Source organism: Xyrauchen texanus, chromosome 2 (assembly GCF_025860055.1).
Source record: "Xyrauchen texanus isolate HMW12.3.18 chromosome 2, RBS_HiC_50CHRs, whole genome shotgun sequence".
Classification (NCBI taxonomy): domain Eukaryota; kingdom Metazoa; phylum Chordata; class Actinopteri; order Cypriniformes; family Catostomidae; genus Xyrauchen; species Xyrauchen texanus.
In genome coordinates, this window is record NC_068277.1 from 801,959 (window position 1) to 824,727 (window position 22,769).

At 41.3% G+C, this 22,769-nt stretch overlaps 1 protein-coding gene across 1 annotated transcript; it reads right to left on the reverse strand.

Annotated features, from left to right (window-relative positions):
• Positions 1-17,215: 17,215 nt before the first annotated feature.
• LOC127653734 (retinal cone rhodopsin-sensitive cGMP 3',5'-cyclic phosphodiesterase subunit gamma-like) lies at positions 17,216-22,280 on the reverse strand. The gene is made up of 4 exons (XM_052140525.1): positions 22,166-22,280; positions 21,032-21,189; positions 20,896-20,936; positions 17,216-17,661 (listed from the first exon to the last, which is right to left on the reverse strand). The coding sequence occupies exons 2-4, from the start codon at positions 21,175-21,177 to the stop codon at positions 17,585-17,587; spliced, it is 264 nt and encodes an 87-aa protein (XP_051996485.1). The 5' UTR covers positions 21,178-21,189; positions 22,166-22,280; the 3' UTR covers positions 17,216-17,584.
• Positions 22,281-22,769: the final 489 nt, after the last annotated feature.

Sequence of the window (22,769 nt, forward strand, 5' to 3'; positions counted from 1 at the left end):
CGGTAACTATGACCATAACACAGAGCTCTTCCTACCACCATATTTGGCGTTTTAACAATAGATTATTGCAAGATAAGTCCTTTGTACAATTTTTTACTCTGTTTTGGAGAGAGTGGAGAGAGAGAAAGTCACAGTATAAAAGTTTAGGCCAGTGGTGGGATACTGGAAAAGTACAGATCCAGCTCTTTTGTCAGCAGTATACAAGAAGCCGTACGATGGAACTGAAAGAAAAGGTCCTGTTCTTAGAAGAGCAAATTCTCCAGTTAAGCAGCTCCATCAGTGATGGTGAAGAGACAGAAACTGCAAACATGCTTAAAGAGTACAATTTGATTTTAAAGAATTTGTATGAAGAAAAAAGTCGTTGTGCATCTATACGGGGAAAATATCTTCAGCTAAACAGCATGGATTCTTCAACAACTTTCTTTTTTTCATTGGAGAAGAATATTAGAGAGAAGAACAATATAAATTATCTTAAATCGCCAAATGGAAAAGAAATAATTGAAAAGAAAGAAATTATTTCACAAACTTTACTTTTTTATGAAGATTTATATACAGCACAACCTTGAAGCAACAAACCAGCTTTTAGATGGACTTCCACATCTTAAAAAAGAAGATAAAGCTGAATTAGACAAAGCCTTTTCTTTTCACGAGCTAACTGAGGCTGTTCAGCAGCAATCTTCAGGAAAATCTCCAGGGTTAGATGGTTTGACTTCTGATTTCCACAAAGCCTTCTGGTCCCTCATCGGACAGGATCTGTATGCTGTATTTTGTGAAAGTTTTGAATCAAAAATCTTACCCCTGAGTTGCAGAAGAGCTGTAATCACCTTACCCAAGAAAGGAGATCTTGGCCTATTAAAAAACTGCCGACCAGTTTCTCTTTTGGGAACCGATTATAAAATATTATCTAAAGCTCTGACAAATCGTCTCAAGGAATTTTTAGCATCCATTATTCACGAAGATCAGTCCTATTGTGTACCAAAGCGGTCTATATTTGACAATCTTTTTCTTGTACGGGACATGTTGTATTTAACCGAACTGCATAAGTTTGATCTTGGTCTTGTTTGTTTGGACCAGGAGAAGGCCTTCGATAAAGTTGACCATGAATATCTGTTCAAAATACTTGAAGGCTTTGGCTTTGGAAAGCAGTTTACTTCATGGATAAGACTTCTGTATGAAGATGTCTATAGCATGTTGAAAATTAATGGAATTCTGACAAGACCTTTTTCTGTACAAAGAGGAGTGAGACAAGGTTGTAGTTTATCTGGTCTCTTGTACACAATTTCCATTGAACCAATGTTGAGGATGTTGAGAGAGAAGCTGCAAGGATTGACAGTTCCATCATCTTGCCTCTCGAATACTCCATCAGTTAAACTAACAGCTTATGCTGACGACATCACAGTGATCATTAGATCTGAAGATGACGTTAAACATCTAATCTCATGCCTCAACATCTATTAGAGTGCTTCTTCGGCACGTGTCAATTGGGAAAAAACGGACACTTTATTATCAGGTCTTTGGTTGAATCAGAATCCACCGCAACTTCCACATCAGCGCCTTTGGAATAAAGAAGGTGTAAAGATACTTGGACTGTTCTTTGGGACTGAACAGTATATGAAAAAGAATTGGGAAGGTCTTCTAGAAAAAGTGACAGGCAAGCTCCAGAGATGGAAATGGATTCAAGCCCAGCTTTCTTACAGAGGCAGAGTGTTAGTAGTGAACAATCTAGCCGCCTCAATGCTATGGCATCGTCTAACAGTGTTGGACCCTCCGAAAGAGCTTTTATAGCAACTTCAAAAAGCCTTTGTTGACTTCTTTTGGGGAGGCCATTATTGGCTCCCTCCAGGGGTTCTGTGTCTTCCAGTTATTGAGGGTGGTCAAGGACTAATTCATCTAGCCTCTAAGGTGAAAACCATGAGATTACAGACTGCCCAAAAACTGCTTTATTCTTCAGACTCTGTACCGTGGATCAGTTTTGGTCTTGCCATTTTACGAGAGAAAAACAAGATCGGGTTTTATAAACAAATGTTTCTGAGCTCAGAAAATGTTGTAAAGGACATGTTTGAGATCAAGTTCTATGGATCTGTGTTTGAAGCTTGGAGTTATTTTAAGCCAGAGCGAAAAGAACATTTTGGCTTTAATGAACCACTTTTTCACAATCCTTGGTTTTCCCATACTTTTATTATGTCGAGCACTGATATTTCTAGCTTTGGTTTAGCTGGTGTAACTAAAGTTGGAGATTTGATTGATTTGACTGATAGAGAGTGGGTTTCAGTACAACTTTTAACCACAAAGATTGGAGGTAGATCAGAGAGAATTGTTGGAAATATATTGAAAAATTTGAAAACATCTTTTCCTACAATTTTGTGGGAATATATAACCAATTTTATGTTTGGTAATATTTATTCAGAAGTTCTTTTTGCTGAAGTGTATATAACACCACAGGTAGACCAACATGAGAATAATGACGATAGTGTGAACTTGCTTCTCTCTTTTAAAGGTTTACAAAGCCTTCCTTTTTCTGTAGTGAGCAAACAAAATTTATATAATGTTTGTGTAAAGTCTTTCTTTGCTGGACAGTTAAGAGAGAGGAGAGATACAAAATGGAGATCTCATCTCTCAGTGACAGAGAATAAATCACCTTCATGGCGGTTACTGTATAAAAACCCCCTACCAAAAAGGTCTGGTGATTTACAGTGGCGGATTTTGCATTGTGCTTTACCAACAAGAGTTTTTTTGTTTAAATGTGAATATTCAGATTCTTCTTTTGTACTTTGTGTAATGAACTTGACACAGTCTTTCATGTTTTCTGTGAATGTTGTAAATTATCTCCACTTTTTAATGTTTTGGATAGATTTTTGAGTAGTTTAGGGATAATTTTTTCAAAAACAGTGTTTATTTTTGGTTGTAAGTATCCTCGCGATAAGTGGGAAATTTGTACTTTTTCTAATTTTTTGGTTGGTCAAGCAAAATTAGCCATTTGGAAAGCTTATAGAATTGAATTGGAAGGACAAAAAGTTAATATGGTTAATTTATTCAAGGCCTTGGTTGAATCCAGGATAAGATTAGAATATGAATTTAATAAAATGAATGGTAATCTCCTAATGTTTGAGAAGAAATGGTGTGTAAACAAAAGTTAAATTTTTATAGAAGGTGATTTCCATTCTTTTTTAAATGGTGATGTTTTGATAAAAAAAAATATATATATATATATATATATATATATATATATATATATATATATATATATATGTTTTTTAGATGTTAAAAAGTTTTTTTTCTAAATGATGGAATAAATTGCTGTCAAAAGTCAAAAGTCTCTCTCTCTCTCTCTCTCTCTCTCTCTCTCTATCTCTCTCTCTCTCTCTCTCTCTCCTATCTATCATCCATCCATCCATCCATCCATCTATCTATCTATCTATCTCACTCTCTTACTGTCTCTCTCTCTCTCGTGCGCATGTGAGTCGAGTGTGAATTGGAGCGTGACTGTGGAGTCCTTTTCTATTTCAAAGGTCTGTTTACTTAAGTGTTGTTTCTCTCACTGCCTTATTTATTTATTTTTACTGTGTATGGTCACAAAGCACTGAAAATGTTGTGGTGAGAACGGGGAGGTTGTGTCAGTCAGTGACACTGCCATGGCGAGTGTGGAGATGGCGAGTTATGAGCAACTCACCCGGCAGCATGGAATAAAAGTGCCGGTTGGAGTCGAGTGCTCAGCTGAAGGAAGTGTGTTAGCGGTAGGAGAGGTGGTTGGTCACAGTAGCATTTGTTACGGAAAAATTCAGTATTATTATATTTATTTGTTCCCAAACTGTTAATTTCAGTTAATCATGTGTTTCTGTGAGGGCGTCCAGCAGCTGAAGCAGGACAGGAAAGAACAAACGTAATAAAACCAGATGGGCCAGGAAGATAGACACCTAGAGCCCGAGAAGTGACCTTTTCAGCAGAATACAGGGGGTCGTTTAGTAATAAAATGAAGTCCCATGCCCCCCTCCTGAGAGAAGCAGGAGGTAATTTAGGTCGTAAATGAAGGCCTTTTTGGCTTCTCAGGGACAAAGAATAGTTTGACCTGCCCTGGGGGGGTAGAAACCATCCCAAACCAGTTTAAAGATATGGGATATCTAGAAACTGGGTGGGAGGGGTTACAATGTCAGAGAACTGTATAAAATATCTATGTTTTGTTGAGTCTAACAGGCATTCTGTTTCGAAACTGGGTAGCTGCGGTTTGTGAAAAGAATCCTCAGAAGAATAAACCTTTTCTCTTTATTACAATTTGCCTCCTGAAAGTTTTCTTACTCTTTTGATGCTGTTTTTATTAACCTCTGAAAATTGCTATTACAATTGGTGTCAGAAGTGGGATCCCGTGCGGAATCTTCTTCTCCTGGTCCTGAGAACGGATCTGACGGAAGTGCACAACCCCGGCGGCACCAGGCGGCCGGTCTCATACCTCGACAGTTTGAGATAGAACTCAACAGGTTAAGGGAGAGAGAGCCAATACCCGCATTCAGGACCAAGGGAAGAACTCCCACCAGGATCAAAAAGAATCCGTGGCAATTACAGAAAAGCATCTCTGGGTAAGAAACGGCAAATGGTTTCATTGATGTTAAGTGTAATTTGATAATTGTGAGTGAACGTGAACCATATTGGCTGAATTTGTCTTTTTGGTACGAGCAGAGAAAGTTTTGAATAAAACTAACTCTTAGGTGGGCGGAAGTACCACAGTTGCTCGTTAAAGCGGACGGAAGAGCCGCAGCGGACGGAAGAGCCGCAGTGGACGGAAGCGCCACACAGTGAACGGAAGAGTCACACAGTGAACGGAAGAGTCACGACTGATTAATTGGTTTACTCAAAATCTTTAACTGTAACCTGAGAAAGTCTCGTTAAAATGGACGGAAGAGCCTTTGGCCTGATTAATTAGGTGAACCAGAATGAGAATTTTTGAGTAAACCATAATTAACAGAGCATATTTGCTAAAACCCGGCCGATTTTGGGTAAAGAAAGTCGGATCTGTCGAAGACGTTTGACAGATTAGTAGGACGCGCGTCAAAAGTAAAAATCCAAGAAGGGAGATTCAGCCAAGATGGGGTCACCTAACAGTAAATTAGACCATTTTTACACACCTACTTTCTGTCAAATGAGAAATAATTATGGGGGTAAATGTATGGTTGACATACAAAAACTGATCAAATATCACGGTTTCCCTGAGGGGGGAACCTTGAGTAAGATAAGACTTAATGTCGTAAAAGAATCAATAGAAAAGAACGAGGAAATACAGAATGGTTGCTGCGTGTATGTTAAACATGTATGCAAGGGATGTGAACAAACTATAATGTTGTGGGTAGAAGAGGCTGACAGGCGAGAACGAAAACAGATACAAAAAGAACTACTAGGTAACAGCGAGAAAGATGTAAAGAATGTTGTATGTGTGAAAACAGTTCCACTGGAACAGAATGCTACTAATGAACCGAATGTATGTGTTTCCCCACATGTGACCGAGATGGCAACGGCTCCGCCGCCTGCCTACAACACAAATCATTATCCCGTAGCAGAGATAATGGCCCTCAAGCTGGACCTCGATCTGGACCGCTCTCCACCACCCCTGAGAACCATACAAGAACTGGAGCAGGACAGACAACAAATTGAATTAACACTGACAGTCCAAAGAGCAGCGCAGGCAGAGGCAGATGCAAGAGCAGCGCGAGCGAAGGCAGAAGCCGCAGAACGAGTGGCAAAAAGACTAACAGAACAGCTTCGAGCACAACTACCAACACCGCCAGTACGGCAGGGGGAGACAGACTCCTCAACACGGGTCGCGACAAGCAGCGAAGAAGACGAGGGAGGACCGGGACCAAGCAGGCAGCAAATGTTGACAAGATCACAAGTCATGCCAGAAAAGGTCAGTTTTACAGCCGCAAAAGTCAAAATGTCGAATGTGACGGCTCCGATGGTTGAAGTTGCTGGCACGGACGGGCCAATACTAGTCTTCAGAGCCTGGACATTGTCTGATATGAAGGACGCTATGGCACATCTACCAGACCCACAAGACGCGGGTGAACAGTTTGCAAGTGAACTGCTTGCAATATGCAGAGAATTCAGCCCGACCACACAAGAATTGAAACGACTGCTTGCTGTAAAAATGGGCGCTGTGAAGTGGGGCAGAGTGGCCGGAAAGCTGGCAAAAACAGACGTGAGAAGGGTGCACGCAGACTGGGACCATGAAAGCAACAACTCATACAAGAAAGAAGTGGAAAATTTCTCCACCGATAGGGGAACGAAAACAAGTACTTGGGAGAGTCATTTGATGGGATATTTTCTGCGAGGACTGAGACCCGAAGTCAAGAGAGGGACAAAGTCAAGTTATGTGGAGTGGAAGAACGGCCGTTTGACTTCAGTGCTGCAGCACGCTATTCACGCTGAAGAGGAGCTAGAGGAAAAGAAAGAAAAGAAAAACCCCCTCACAATGGTAGTTGTGCAACAACAACAACAACAACCTAACAAACCTGCGTTTTTCCATTCAAACCATGCTAATCGAAAAGGACAGAGAGGAAAAGCTGCTGGAGGACAATGGAACTGTTATGTTTGCTCGACAAATGCACACGCGCTCCGAGACTGTACAAAATGCAGAGTGTGCAGGAAGGACGGACACTGGAGCAGCGCGTGTCCGAACATAAAGTCTGATTGAACCGAGAGGGCAGGAGAGCGGGACGGAGGGGGTTCAGCTCTGGGAAGTCAATCTCTGGCTACAGCAAAGGGAAGTGAAAATATTTTTTACTAACACACACAAACACGACGCACAAAAAAACACATACACTGATTTACTTTCTGCTACCTGCAATGAAGAATCTGCTTGCAAATCTTTGTGTGTTCTGAGAAATGTTGTGAATGATGAAAATTTTAGCAATGTTTGAAAATGTACAAAAGCACAGGGTTTTCTGAAATGCCAATTTATCCGATATTAGTCAATGGGGTAGTAATCGATTTTCTTGTGGATTCAGGAGCCTGTCAGTCCACGTTACGACCATGTGATTTACCATGTGTTCCGAAGTTAACCGGAAAAGTGTATGAAAGCACGTCAGCCTCGGGACATTTGATCTCTGACCGGTTAACAGAACCATTAGAGTGCGAGACAGAAAGCGGTCGCTTTTTCAACCACGAGTTCGTGTGGTCCCCTAACTGTCCAGCACCTCTGATGGCTCGTGATTTAATGTGCAAATTAAATTTGTCCCTCTGTGCTGATCCCTATGGGATCAACATTCAGGAAACACCACAAATTACTTGTTCTAAATTTGAGCCGAAATGGGCATATGAGTGGCAGGTAACAGATGTTGATTGGGCAGAGAAGATTTTGAAATTGGCAAAAAGTCGAACAAACCCAGTCAACACAGAGTTTATGACAAAGGATAAAATGCATTGTACATCACATGTCGTGACAGAGCGAGATTCAGACTTTGAAAAGATGTGGTTTAATTCTGTGGAGAATGAAAGAGTGAAATTTGACAAGATTTTCTGGAAAGAAAATGTGTGTGCGCTGTCTGCAGTGTTGAATGAGAGTCAGAAAGATTGTTATCTCATGACAGAGAACACGGTATGCCATTTATCTGTGTCAAAGACCATAAGCCAGCAGTGGAGAGATGTGGGCCTTTTTGTGAAAGAATGTTTATCAGCCACAGACTGGGTGAAAGTTGATTCACAGACAACAGAAAGTGAGAGTGTGAGGGCATATAAATCAAACTGTGACCTTGAGGTTGGGGTCCTGAGAAATGTGACTGCTATTGGGAGAAACGTGACAGCACAGGGGGATATTTCTGCTTCAGAAATTGATATTTCTTTGGCACAAATATCACCGAAATTGTGGGCAAAAAACAAATATGATGTGGGGCTTATAAAAGGATGTGAGCCAGTGGTAATCATACCAAAATCTGATTTCAGACCATGTAAAGCACAATACCCCCTGAAACGTGAAGCATTAGAGGGCATAAAACCAGTGTTCGATGCTTTATTGAAGGAGGGAATAATTATACCATGCAATAATTCACCAGTACGCACACCAATTTTCCCTGTAAAGAAGATCAGAGATAAGGGTCAGCCAACAGAGTGGCGATTTGTGCAGGATTTACAGGCTGTAAATTCAGCTGTCATTGCCAGGGCAGCACGAGTGCCAAACCCTTATACTATTTTGTCACAAATTCCGCAAGATGCAACGTATTTCACTGTGGTGGATTTGGCTAATGCATTCTTTAGCGTCCCAGTGGAAGAGAAAAGCCAATTTTGGTTTGCGTTTGATTTCAATAATAGAGGTTATACATTTACGAGATTGTGTCAGGGATACTGTGAATCCCCAACTATTTATAACGAGGCCCTTCGGAGAAGTATTGAGCCTCTGACTTTGATGGCTGGAACGGCTTTATTACAATACGTTGATGATTTATTAATTTGTGCCAAAGATAAAACTACCTGCATTTCTGACACTGTGACTCTCCTGAAGCATTTGGAGCAGGAGGGGCACAGAGTCAGTCTTTCAAAGCTGCAGTTTGTGAAACAGGAAGTGACATTCCTGGCATGTTATCAAACCTAATAGCAAAGCACTGTCTGAGAAACGGGTGCGGGCCATAAAAGAGGTGCCAAAACCAGTTACAAAGAAACAAATGCTGTCATTCTTGGGGATGTGCGCTTACTGCCGTACGTTCATTCCTAATTATGCCATTTTTGAACAGCCCTTGCGAGCCCTAACGACAGGGAAAGGGCTGAGGTCATGTGACAAACTTGTTTGGACAAGTGAGGCTGAGAAAGCGTTTGATAACATGAAAGTGCAATTGACTATGGCTCCAACGTTAGGCCTTCCTGTCATAAACCGCCCGTTTGTACAGATGGTCGATGAAAAGAATAATTTTATGACTTCTGTTCTCTTGCAGACTCATGGTGACAGACTGCGACCTGTGGGTTATTTCTCAACAAAACTTGATCCGGTAGCTGCAGGACTTCCGCATTGCCTCAGGGCAGTGGCAGCAGCTGAGCTGGCTGTGATGGCCTCCAGAGAATTTGTAGGATATTCTGATTTAACTTTAATGGTACCACACGCAGTCTCCATGATTCTGCAAGAGCAGAGAACATCATATTTGTCTACAGCCCGATGGCTGAGGTATCATACAATTTTGTTGGACATGCCAAACATAACTGTGAAAAGATGCACAACTTTGAACCCTGCCACCCTCCTGCCCACACAGGAGGACGGCGAGGAACATCATTGTTGTCTATCAGCGCTCGAACAGGTGTGCACACCACGTCCAGACCTTCTAGACGTACCGTTAGATAATTGCGACAATGTCCTGTTTGTTGATGGATCTGCGTCAAAAGATCAACAAACGGGACAGAATAACGTAGGCTACGCTGTAATGACTGAATTTGAAACTATGAAATCTGGCAAATTACCATGTCATTACTCCGCACAGGCAGCTGAATTAGTTGCTTTGACTGAAGCATGTAAACTGATGACGGATAAGTGTGTGACGATTTACACAGACTCGCGTTATGCTTTTGGAGTCACGCATGACTTTGGTGCTTTGTGGAAGCACAGACAATTTTTAAAGTCAGACGGACGACCAATACTGAACGCTTCATTGGTATCTGACCTTTTAGAGGCCATTTTGCTACCAGGCAAGATTGCAATTTGTAAATGCGCAGCGCATACTAATGATAAAAGTTCCATATCAACAGGCAACGCCAGAGCTGATATGGCTGCGAAAGCAGCGGCAGCAAAGCAGACTGAAGCTCATAACAGTGGCGCCACTTGCGCACAAGTTGACATTAACCTTAACAATGACATTTCTCCTTGTTTGCAGAGCATGCAGTCTTTTTCCACAGGAGCTGAGAAAAACAAATGGAAGGCGTCAGGCTGCAGCCTTGTTGATGGTGTATGGAGATCTGTCGATGGAAAGCCATGTTTGCCTAGCCATTTTTTCCCGCATTATGCTAAATTAATGCACGGGTTGGACCATGCATCAAAAGGAGGAATGATTATGTACATGAGAGAATTGTGGTTTACCAAAGGTTTCACAATATACGCTGAGAATTTTTGCAAAAGATGTGTGATTTGCACCACATATAACATTGCACGAGGCATTAAAACACCACTGGCAAGTCAGCCAGCCCCAGAGGGGCCATTTGAATATTTAATGATCGATTTCATTGAATTAACCCCGCGTGGGAAGCAAAAATATTGTTTGGTAATGGTAGACATGTGGTCGAAATGGGTCGAGGCCTTCCCAACCTCGAAACAAGACGCCGCAGCAGTAGCCAAAGCTCTGCTAACCGAGATTGTTCCTAGATGGGGAATTCCAAGAAAAATCAGTTCTGACAACGGAACACACTTTGTCAATGAGACAATCAAACAGGTGGGTCAGTTCTTAGGAATTGATATGAGAACACATTGTGCATACCACGCTGATAGCGGGGCGCTATTGAGCGTGAAAACCAGACAGTAAAGAACAAATTGGCAAAATGCTGTGAGGAAACTGGACTTTCGTGGGTAAAAGCACTCCCCACCGTGTTGATGTACATGAGAATGAGAAAAGAGTCAAAACAAATTTGAGCCCATTTGAAATTCTCTTTGGTAGACCACCATTTATGGGTATACAAGGGGAAAAAAGGAGGCTTCCATCGACAGATGTGTGTGAAAATGAAATGTTGAATTATTGCAAAGAAATGTCGTGTCTGTTATCCAACATTTCTGTGCAGGTCAAAGCTGCACAGGGGAAGGTTGCTGAGACATTCCTGCATAAGATCAGGCCTGGTGATTACGTGGTGATCCGTGACATCAGGAGAAAGAACTGGAGGGCAAAACGGTGGCTAGGACCGTTCCAAGTCTTGTTGATCACGCATACGGCGGTGAAGGTCGGAGAACGAGCCACGTGGGTGCATGCCAATCACTGCAGGAGAGTTCCACCCATATCGGAAGAGCAACAGGAGGAGGAGCCCCAAGGACGACGACAAGCTCAACAATAAGCCTGAAAAGAAAGAACGCCAAGTGCAGGTGCAAAGTCACTCACGGGGAGTGGTGAGACCAGTGTGCAGACAGCAGTGACGAGCAGAGTGAAAATACGAGCTGAAGAGAGGAAGCTGGGAAAAGAAGACAGTTCCGATTGCACGATCAGTGTCAGGCTATACACTGTATATCAACAAACACTGACAAAACTCTGAGCGTTTCAAAAAAGGTATTCTCTGGCACAACACAGTTGCAGTACTGTACAAGATGGATCATTCAAAGCCATGGCATCTATCCAGACTATCAGGAATGTGTGAACTTTGTAAGACTACATCCATTTTAACCTTGATATCAGTGACTATTTATTTGATAAATGTGTGCTCCACTGAGGGCTTGAAAGTATGGCCCGCAAAAAACCACACCAACCGGACTGAAACATCTGTGCTGAACAGCACCATCAGACAACGTGATAAAAGAGACACATTCACGGAAGTGGAGCCGGTGAGAGGACTGCACGGAAGCATCATCACGATAGAGGAAGGATCAAGTGTGATTTTTAAGTGCAACCCATTCGAAAAGAACTGTCTCGGGTGCAATGGACATACTGAAGAACACGCACATTTCTATTTCTGCGAAAGCCCATGTAAGTGGACCGACGTAAAAGCATACGCTTATCACCACAAGACGGAATACGATGAAAGATTTCAGGTGCAAGCTGAAGATGAAATGAGTAACAACAGATACGGGATGAGAGTAAAATTGAAACATGCGACACGTGCGGACCAAGGCAGGTATTACTGTGCCCTGGACTTGACTGAAACTGACTGGTATGAGACAATAGATATTATGGTAATCGAGGCAACCAGACCACGAACAGCAACGACGACGACACCTTTCTTGTCACCTGTGCCACCCGAGGTCAAACAGGCTACTGAGGAGGAACTGGCCTGGATGGGAAACGGAGACATAAGCAAAGGTCAAATAAATCCTGAAGTGCGGAAAGCCATGATGAAATGCCAAGGGAACAAAGCCTGCGCACTGGCAATGCTACAGAAAGAGGAACTGGAGATCAAAACGAGTTGCTGGATGTATCTGCAAATATCTCATGCCTGGAAAGCTGTCCCTCTGACGACAACAACAATCAACGAAACTAAGTGTCTTATTCCTCAACAAATGACTGATGTGCTAAAAACTGTTGTGGACCTGGAAGAAGGAAGAACACCAACGAAACAGCCTGCTGACAACTGTGAACATATACGGCAGTACAACAACACTGACATAGCAATTCCACCTTTAAGAGTAACGCATGTCCAGGGTGACGCTTATGCCTGTTTCAACAGACCAAGACTGTTAAGGACTGGATGGTCTGACTGCAGGATCAAAATCAACGTACATGACAGAACAATGGACAATTGTACAGCGGTCATCAATAACAAAGAAATCAACTTCACATGCCCATTCAACAAACCGAACGAAAGTTCACCAGCTGCGGTGTGGGTGTGTGGCGACAGAGCTTATCACCGTTTGCCAAAAAAAGACTGGTCAGGTTGCTGTTATCCAGCTTTAATGAATGTGGGAACTTCTGTGTATTTGCCAAACAAAGTAGGTAAAAGGGAGAAACGAGATGTTAAGATCTTGCCTGAGGCTTTGCCAAATCATTATGCGGGGTATACATTAACTGACCCATGGACAACACCGGGAGCAAATATAGGTTGGTCAATTTTCTTAGGGGTGGGTACAGCGGTAACGATTAACAAAATTAATGGGTTAGCATGGACAGTATTAGCGATAGCCAATAGCACAGAAAATGCTTTGACATTAATAAGCGAGGAAATGCGTCAACTGAGAGAATCAGTTATTCAAAACCGCTTAGTCTTAGATACTCTTACGGCAGAAAGGGGCGGAGTCTGTAAAATGCTGGGGGTATCATGTTGTTTTAACATTCCTGATTACAGTGATAACATAACCAATATCATTGATCACATGAGAGAAGCCGTAAAGGAGCCCTCCCCAGCTACTGGTAGTCAGTGGGAGGGGTGGCTGATATCTATGTGGTCAGGCTGGTTCTACCGGATAATTCAAACTCTCTTGCCAATTGCTGGTATGGGGTTATTAATTCTGTTCTGTTTACCATGTATTATGAAGTGCATTTCCAGCTCAGTACAGAGACTGATCAGGGCGGGGACAGTTAGCAGAATAACGTCAGTTCAAGCAGTGAAACTGACCAGGTACCAAGCAACTGATGAAGAGCAGTGTGATGATTATGACAGCGATGACATATACACAGAGATGTGATAAACTCTCTCCTTGCCTTTCTGAGGAACATGAAAGGGATTTTCTAAACTTTGTTTGATTGTTTACATTTTGCTAATATTGATTTACTGTTTTTATTTACTGTTTCTTTTTATTTATTTATTTTTATTATTTTTTTTTTTATTATTTTTATTTTTTTAGGTTGTTGAATCAACCGTGGGGTGATGAATTGATATGTTTTTTCCTACTAATGTGATCTATAAAAATGTATTTGCTTGCTAAGTAATTAAGGGCCTATCCTTACGAAAACAGCCTAAGTTTTTCCTTCTAAATTTTTCAATAAAGTCCAAGTAAAATGATCAGCTATACGAAAATCAGACATGAAGGGTATAACTGTGATGTAAAGACTTGAATTAATTCTATTCTTAAGATTTAACAGTACAATGGGTTTGACTAAAATTAGGAAAACAAGGCTGAATTTTTATATATATATAGTTTATCAAGTGAAATGATAAAGAAGAGGAAACTTACGGAAAAATTCAGTATTATTATATTTATTTGTTCCCAAACTGTTAATTTCAGTTAATCATGTGTTTCTGTGAGGGCGTCCAGCAGCTGAAGCAGGACAGGAAAGAACAAACGTAATAAAACCAGATGGGCCAGGAAGATAGACACCTAGAGCCCGAGAAGTGACCTTTTCAGCAGAATACAGGGGGTCGTTTAGTAATAAAATGAAGTCCCATGCCCCCTCCTGAGAGAAGCAGGAGGTAATTTAGGTCGTAAATGAAGGCCTTTTGGCTTCTCAGGGACAAAGAATAGTTTGACCTGCCCTGGGGGTAGAAACCATCCCAAACCAGTTTAAAGATATGGGATATCTAGAAACTGGGTGGGAGGGGTTACAATGTCAGAGAACTGTATAAAATATCTATGTTTTGTTGAGTCTAACAGGCATTCTGTTTCGAAACTGGGTAGCTGCGGTTTGTGAAAAGAATCCTCAGAAGAATAAACCTTTTCTCTTTATTACAATTTGCCTCCTGAAAGTTTTCTTACTCTTTTGATGCTGTTTTTATTAACCTCTGAAAATTGCTATTACACATTCGTTCGGCGTCGCGAATGAACGGTGCTGTGGTGTTATTCTTGGATAAAGTGAACGTTATAGTTGAAAATGGGATAGTTCTCAATAATAGTTTGATTAAAGTTTTTCCACTTGTTAATCCAGCGAGAAAGGTTTTGATTTCTAACGTGCCCCCATTTATTAGTGATGAAGCGTTGCAACGCAAATTATCTTGTTATGGACAGTTGGATTCTGCGATTATGAAAATCCCTCTAGGATGCAAATCCCTGTTGTTGAAGCACGTTGTGTCTTTCAGAAGACAAGTACATATGGTTTTGAGGAGTGATATTGATGAACTGAATATTACTTTTAAATTCAAAGTCGATAGCTTTGATTATGTAATCTTTGCAACAACTGAGAGCATGAAATGCTTTGGATGTGGGAAAGTGGGGCACTTGGTACGTGCTTGTCCTGATACAAGTACTTCAAATGGTACAGAAGATGAACGCCTGTCTCAAAGTCACAATGAAGAGAGGTATAAGACAAGGCTGTCCATTATCAGGACAGTTGTACTCTATAGCAATTGAACCTTTACTTTACCAACTGAGGAAGAAATTGAAGGGGTTTCTAGTTGAGGGTTTTGAAAATAGTCCAATCACTCTCTCGGCCTATGCTGATGATGTTACTGTTTTTATAAGAAGCGATAAAGATGTTTTGAATTTAATACAATTTTTAAATATTTATGAAAAGGCTTCATCAGCTAAAGTAAATTGGGAGAAAAGTGAAGGATATTTAATAGGTGATTGGCAGAGGAGGACCCCTCCAGTGCTCCCAGAGGGAGTGGAATGGGGAAGAGAGGGTTTGAAGATGTTGGGAGTGTTTTTAGGAACGGAGCAATTCAGACAGAAAAACTGGGAGTGTATGGTGGAGAAATTGTGTGACCGGTTGTCTTGATGGTCATGGGTGCTACCTCAGCTATCTTATAGGGGTAGGGTATTGGTCACAAACAATCTGGCTGCCTCTGCATTATGGCATAAAATTAATGTTCTGGAACCCCCAGATAGTGTTGTTCAAGAACTACAAAGAAAGTTAATTGATTTTTTCTGGGCTGGACAGCATTGGATAAAATCTGCTGTACTCTTCCTGCCTATTCAAGAGGGAGGACAAGGACTCATGGACATTAAAAACAGAATAAAGACTTTTAGACTTCAAGAAGCACAGAAATTGCTGTATTCAGAACCGTGCTGGGCTGACACAGCTTGTGCTTTGTTGAGAAAAATTTATGTTTTCAAATATGATGTGCAATTGATTTTGATTAAACTGACTAACATGGACTTGAGCGATGTTTCCCCATTCTATAAAGCAATATTGAGAGCATGGTTTTCAGTTCTTAAAGGTAAGAGGAACCTCTCAAACCTCGGACTTTGGACAGAAAATGAACCTCTTTTTAATAACCCGTTGATACAAGCACAGGTACTGGAGCCCGGAAGTACACAAAATTTAATGGTAAGAGCGGGGTATATGAAAATTGCTGACCTAAAGAATGGTGCTAATTGGAATAGTCCAGAGGACATGTGCAACTCAACTGTCATCAAATCTATAAGGGTAATGAAGAGAATAATTGAGAGAATCGTCTCCGCTTTACCTTCTGTCTTCAGACAAGGCCCAAAGGAAATTGAAATTCCTGGACAGATCACAGGGAGTCAAAAAAGTTTCCCCCAAGTAGAGATTTCAGCAGCGGTGGAGGTAGAGCCTGAGGAAGGTTCACTCCTGAACTTCAGGACACCTGAGTTGGATAGTTTTGAGAATGCTTCAAAAAAAGGCACTATACATCATTTGTGTGAAAATATCTCACTGCAACATACTCAAAGACTGTAAGGAGTCAAAGTCGTCAGATTTGTTTGGGCCAGACTCATCCCCTAAAGGCTATTGGAGGTCCCAGGGCAAACTTCCTATAGAGAAACACACTGCGGATCTCCAGTGGAGGGTTGTTCACTGGGCGACAGCTACAAACAGACATGTGGCACACATTGACCCCACTGTAGGGAAGGAATGTCCTTTTTGCGGTTCTGAAGAGTCAATAGATCATTTGTTTTTAAATTGTCTCAGGTTAAGAGAATTGTTTCAGATCTTAGAGGGGTGGGTTAGAGAATTGGGTTTAGGCTTTAACAAAGAGTTGTTTATTTTTGGACCCAAATATGTTGCATCAGATAGGAAAAAAATCTTGTTAATCAATTTTGTAGTGGGAGAAGCAAAGCTGGCAATACAGAAAAGGAAATTGAATGTAGAGGGTATAGTAAACCCTCAGACGGTTTTAAAGGCTCTTATTGCAGCTAGGATTAGGGCAGAGTTTGGGTATTTTAAACTGACATAACTGTAATTGTCAAAAATAAGATTTGTAAAATGTTATTTATTTATTAATGTATTTTTTAACCGTTTATTGTGTTTTTTAATGTGTGTGTAAATGCATTCTCCATATAAACATATGTATATGTTTAAAGGGTTCTTTTTTACAGTTAGGAAAAAATTATGTAAATCAGTAAAATGTAAATAAAGGTGTGTTAAAGGTCTCTCTCTCTCTCTCTCTCTCTCTCTCTCTCTCTCTCTCTCTCTCTCTCTCTCTCTATTTTAAATTGTTTTGTGGTTGGTATATATTTAACTGTTTTGTAAATATTAATTATTATTCAGTTATTTTATTTATTTGTATATTGATATAGTTTTGTATGTGATGATGTTGTTAATTGCAAAATAATGTTTTAGAGGGGAAAAAACTATTTGTTTAAATAAAGAGGTATAAACGTCAAAACATCTCTCTCTCTCTCTCTCTCTCTCTCTCTCTCTCTCTCTATCTATCTATCTATCTATCTATCTCTCACACACACACACACACACACACATTCTGACACAAATAATATCATCACGATTCTCTACATGAATCATTTTTATTTAATGGAAGGTGTTTGTACATGATGTTTATTAATATATTGCATCCTAAAGTGTGATTTCATGAGTTCTGCAGCAGTTAAAATGTTTAATCATATTCATCGTTCTGTTGTGATATCTACTGGGATGTGGAGTTGGGGTGGGGTGGAAATTAGTTGTCGTCTTAGCGCAAATGATACAAAATATAAAATATTATATAATAATAATAATAACAATCATCATAATAACAATGTCCATTTGTTTGAACTAATCCTTTACCATTCAACATCATAACCACACAATAACATCAAGTACAAGAGGCAGGGTCATGGGATGAGATGGCGTAGTCGATGGCATTGACGTCCAGGAGGCGGGGTTTAGATAATGCCATATTTGGCCAGATCGCTGAGCTCCATATCACCAAATGCCTCCCATGGGCAAACCACAGTGATATCTGTGACGGGACGAACAAACATAGTATGTGTGAGTGAGTGAGTGTGTGTGTGTGTGTGTGTGTGTGTGTGTGTGTGTGTGTGTGAGAGAGAGAGTGTGTGTGTGTGTGTGTGTGTGTGTGTGTATGTGTGGGCATGTTTATGTGGTTTACGAGGACAATTTTTTAGGTTACAAACTGGTAATTACAAGGGTATTATACTATAAATGTGGTTTATGAGGACAATTCTAGTATCCCCATAATTTAAATAGCTTAAAAAACATATTAAACAGTGTTTTATTGAAAATTTTTGAAAGAAAGTAATAATGTAAGAAAGTTTTAGGTTAGATTTAGGGTGTGTGTTGGGTTTAGGGGTTGTGTTGGGTTCAGGGGATGTGTTGGGTTTAGGGGATGTGTTGGGTTTAGGGAATGTGTTGGGTTTAGGGGATGTGTTGGGTTTAGGGGTTGTGTTGGGTTTAGGGGTTGTGTTGGGTTTAGGGGATGTGTTGGGTTTAGGGGTTGTGTTGGGTTTAGGGAATGTGTTGGGTTTAGGGGTTGGGTTGGGTTTAGGGGTTGTGTTGGGTTTAGGGGTTGTGTTAGGTTTAGGGGATGTGTTGGGTTTAGCGGATGTGTTGGGTTTAGCGGATGTGTTGGGTTTAGGGGTTGTGTTGGGTTTAGGGGATGTGTTGGGTTTAGGGGTTGTGTTGGGTTTAGGGGTTGTGTTGGGTTTAGGGGTTGTGTTAGGTTTAGGATTGTGTTAGGTTTAGGGGTTGTGTTGGGTTTAGGGGATGTGTTGGGTTTAGGAGATGTGTTGGGTTTAGGGGGTGTGTTGGGTTTAGGAGATGTGTTGGGTTTAGGGGATGTGTTGGGTTTAGGAGATGTGTTGGGTTTAGGGGATGTGTTGGTTTTAGGGGTTGTGTTGGGTTTAGGGGTTGTGTTGGGTTTAGGGGGTGTGTTGGGTTTAGGGGATGTGTTGGGTTTAGGGGTTGTGTTAGGTTTAGGGGATGTGTTGGGTTTAGGGGTTGGGTTGGGTTTAGGGGATGTGTTGGGTTTAGGGGTTGTGTTAGGTTTAGGGGTTGTGTTGGGTTCAGGGGATGTGTTGGGTTTAGGGAATGTGTTGGGTTTAGGGGTTGTGTTGGGTTTAGGGGATGAGTTGGGTTTAGGGGACGTGTTGGGTTTAGGGGATGAGTTGGGTTTAGGGGTTGTGTTGGGTTTAGGGGATGTGTTTGGTTTAGGGGTTGTGTTAGGTTTAGGGGATGTGTTGGGTTTAAGGGTTGTGTTGGGTTTAGGGGATGAGTTGGGTTTAGGGGATGTGTTGGGTTTAGGGGTTGGGTTGGTTTAGGGGTTGTGTTGGGTTCAGGGGATGTGTTGGGTTTAGGAAATGTGTTGGGTTTAGGGGTTGTGTTGGGTTTTGGGGTTGTGCTGGGTTTAGGGGATGTGTTAGGTTTAGGGGTTGTGTTGGGTTTAGGGGTTGTGTTAGGTTTAGGGGTTGTGTTGGGTTTAGGGGTTGTGTTAGGTTTAGGGGATGTGTTGGGTTTAAGTGTTGTGTTGAGTTTAAGGGTTGTGTGAGGTTTAGGGGATGTGTTGGGTTTAAGGGTTGTGTTAGGTTTAGGGGTTGTGTTGGGTTTAGGGGTTGTGTTGAGTTTAGGGGTTGTGTTGGGTTTAAGGGTTGTGTTAGGTTTAGGGGTTGTGTTGGGTTTAGGGGTTGTGTTGGGTTTAGGGGTTGTGTTAGGTTTAGGGGTTGTGTTGGGTTTAAGGGTTGTGTTAGGATTAGGGGTTGTGTTAGGTTCAGGGGTTGTGTTGGGTTCAGGGGTTGTGCTGGGTTTAGGGGTTGTGTTGGGTTTAGGGGATGTGTTGGGTTTAAGGGTTGTGTTAGGTTTAGGGGTTGTGTTGGGTTTAGGGGATGTGTTGGGTTTAAGGGTTGTGTTAGGTTTAGGGGATGTGTTAGGTTTAAGGGTTGTGTTAGGTTTAGGGGTTGTGTTGGGTTTAGGGGATGTGTTGGGTTTAAGGGTTGTGTTAGGTTTAGGGGATGTGTTAGGTTTAAGGGTTGTGTTAGGTTTAGGGGATGTGTTTGATTTAAGGGTTGTGTTAGGTTTAGGGGATGTGTTGGGTTTAAGGGTTGTGTTAGGTTTAGGGGTTGTGTTGGGTTTAGGGCTTGTGTTGGGTTTAAGGGTTGTGTTAGGTTTAGGGGATGTGTTGGGTTTAGTGGATGTGTTAGGTTTAAGGGTTGTGTTAGGTTTAGGGGTTGAGTTGGGTTTAGGGGTTGTGTTAGGTTTAGGGGTTGTGTTGGGTTTAGTGGATGTGTTAGGTTTAAGGGTTGTGTTAGGTTTAGGGGTTGTTTTGGGTTTAGGGGTTGTGTGAGGTTTAGGGGTTGTGTTGGGTTTAGGGGTTGTGTTGGGTTTAGGGGTTATGTTGGGTTTAGGGGATGTGTGAGGTTTAGGGGTTGAGTTGGGTTTAGGGGTTGTGTTGGGTTTAGGGGATGTGTTGGGTTTAGGGGTTGTGTTGGGTTTAGGGGTGTGTTGGGTTTAGGGGTGTGTTGGGTTTAGGGGTTGTGTTGGGTTTAGGGGGTGTGTTGGGTTTAGGGGTTGTGTTGGGTTTAGGGGTTGTGTTGGGTTTAGGGGATGAGTTGGGTTTAGGGGTTGTGTTGGGTTTAGGGGTTGTGTTGGGTTTAGGGGTGTGTTGGGTTTAGGGGTTGTGTTGGGTTTAGGGGTTGTGTTGGGTTTAGGGGTTGTGTTGGGTTTAGGGGATGAGTTGGGTTTAGGGGATGTGTTGGGTTTAGGGGATGAGTTGGATTTAGGGTGTGTGTTGGGTTTAGGGGATGTGTTGGGTTTAGGGGATGAGTTGGGTTTAGGGGATGTGCTGGGTTTAGGGGATGAGTTGGGTTTAGGGTGTGTGTTGGGTTTAGGGGGTGTGTTGGGTTTAGGGGCTGTGTTGGGTTTAGGGGATGTGTTGGGTTTAGAGGTTATGTTAGGTTTAGGGAATGTGTGAGGTTTAGGGGTTGTGTGAGGTTTAGGGGTTGTGTTAGGGTTTAGGGGTTGTGTTAGGGTTCAGGGGGTGTGTTCGGGTTTAGGGAATAGAATCTATAGTTTGTACAGTATAAAAGTAATTATGTCTGTGGAAAGTCCTCATTATGATAGGTAGACCAACGTGTGTGTGTATGTGTGTGTGTGTGTGTAACCCATTACAGTTACACATTTGATTGTATTATTGTTTAACACATCGTGGACTCATTTAATAACTGAACTGAATTAAACTGACCTGTGCCGAGACCCTCCATACCAGGAATATCATCACCGAACCTGAACACAAGACATAAACAATTCACTAAGTCAGTGTGTGTGCGTGTGTGTGTGTGTAAATGTGTGTATGTGTGTGAGTGTGTGTGTGTGTGTACCCTTTCTGTCCAGGTTTGGGTGCTTTGCTCTTGAATGTACGTGTCTGTCTTTGTTTGAATTTGGGCGGTCCCTTCTTGGGCGTGGTGGGACCTGCAGCGCCGGCGGGCGTGGCCAGAGCACTTCCTGCTGGAGGAGCATCGTTCATGTCTGCGTTTCCCTGGAACACACACACAGGAAGAGACGTGATGTTTATTATTTGCTCATCTGAGCAATTTACGATAATCTCAGATTATCAGATTAAACTGTCACTCACTGGATTTAACTTCCTCACAATCCAGAGATTTCCACAGCGCACTTTTATTCTGATGTTTCATTGTTTGTGTCGATATCACAGATCATTATAACACGTGTGTAATTGTGTAGTGGTTTACTATAACTCTCTTCTCACATAATAACATAATTTACACGCAAATCTATATTTCATGACCATTTATTAATATATTTCAAAAGTGTGATCATATACAGTCAGCTGCTCATTTACGTTTAGTTATTTAGCAGAATAAGGAACAGAACAAGTCATTTGTCACTCAAAAGTCAACACATTTTCATTCTCACACAATAGTGATTTTAAATGATGTGTGTGTGTGTGATCAGATTATAATTTCACACATCAAACTCTGTTGTTCATGTTTCCTTCATCTGCTAATCTCATTAACATAGGGGATTTATGAGATTTCCCGCCATCCAGAAGATTATATAACACATGCTGCACAGATTTTAAACAACAACCTGTCTCTCTTTGGTCTGTCTGTCTCTATATGTCTCTCTCTCTCTCTCTCTCTCTCTCTCTCTCTCTCTCTCTCTCTCTCTCTCTTTGGTGATAGTGAATCTCTGACCAAACATCTTCATTATTTAATAAATTAAATGCTGATCTGATATTGTATACTTGATCATCTGATTTTCAAACCAGATCATAAAGACTTTAGAATTTAAATTGTTTTAAGCACCAGACCACACAACAGAAATAGTGTAGAACATAACCCAGAATAAACAAAACCACAATAAACTAATCATAAACTGTCTGTAACAGACAGTGTGTCATGATATTATTTGTTAACTGAAACAATACACAGAGATTAATAAAATAAAACTCACAATGTGACTGTAGATGAGTAAAAGAGTGAAATGTTTACCTGTGTGTTTGTTGCGTGAGTGGTCTCTCTCTCTCTCTCTACAGTAGTATGTCAGTAGTATGAGTCTGTCTCTCTCTCTCTACGGCTCATTTATAGTCTCACTGAAGGTCACTCCACCAATCAGCTGTCAGCATTCCGATAGGGAAAATTTTTTTATTTAAGACTCTGTACAGTTCATTTAGTGTTTGTGTGTGTGTGTGTGTGTGTGTGGTCTGGACACTTTAATCTCAAGGATCTCGTTTGCTGAACATGTGAGAAGATGGAGAATCTCTTTGTATACACACACACACACACACACACACACACACACACACACACACACACACACACAAACAATAATGTTTTAGCAAAATCTTCTTTTCCACATTTCTGTGACTGTCTTCTATTATAAATATTGTCTTCATGATCTTTGAATGATCAGGTGGAGTTAATACTGAGACAGTATTGAGACTGCGTTGAGACAACAATCTGACCAGACATGTTGTGTAATCACAACCCTCCATGTGTCTCAACATGAATGCACTTACAGTTCCCATTGTCCCATTGTGATTCATTACAATCATAATCACTAACATTTCTTATACAAAATGTAAGAAACAATTTT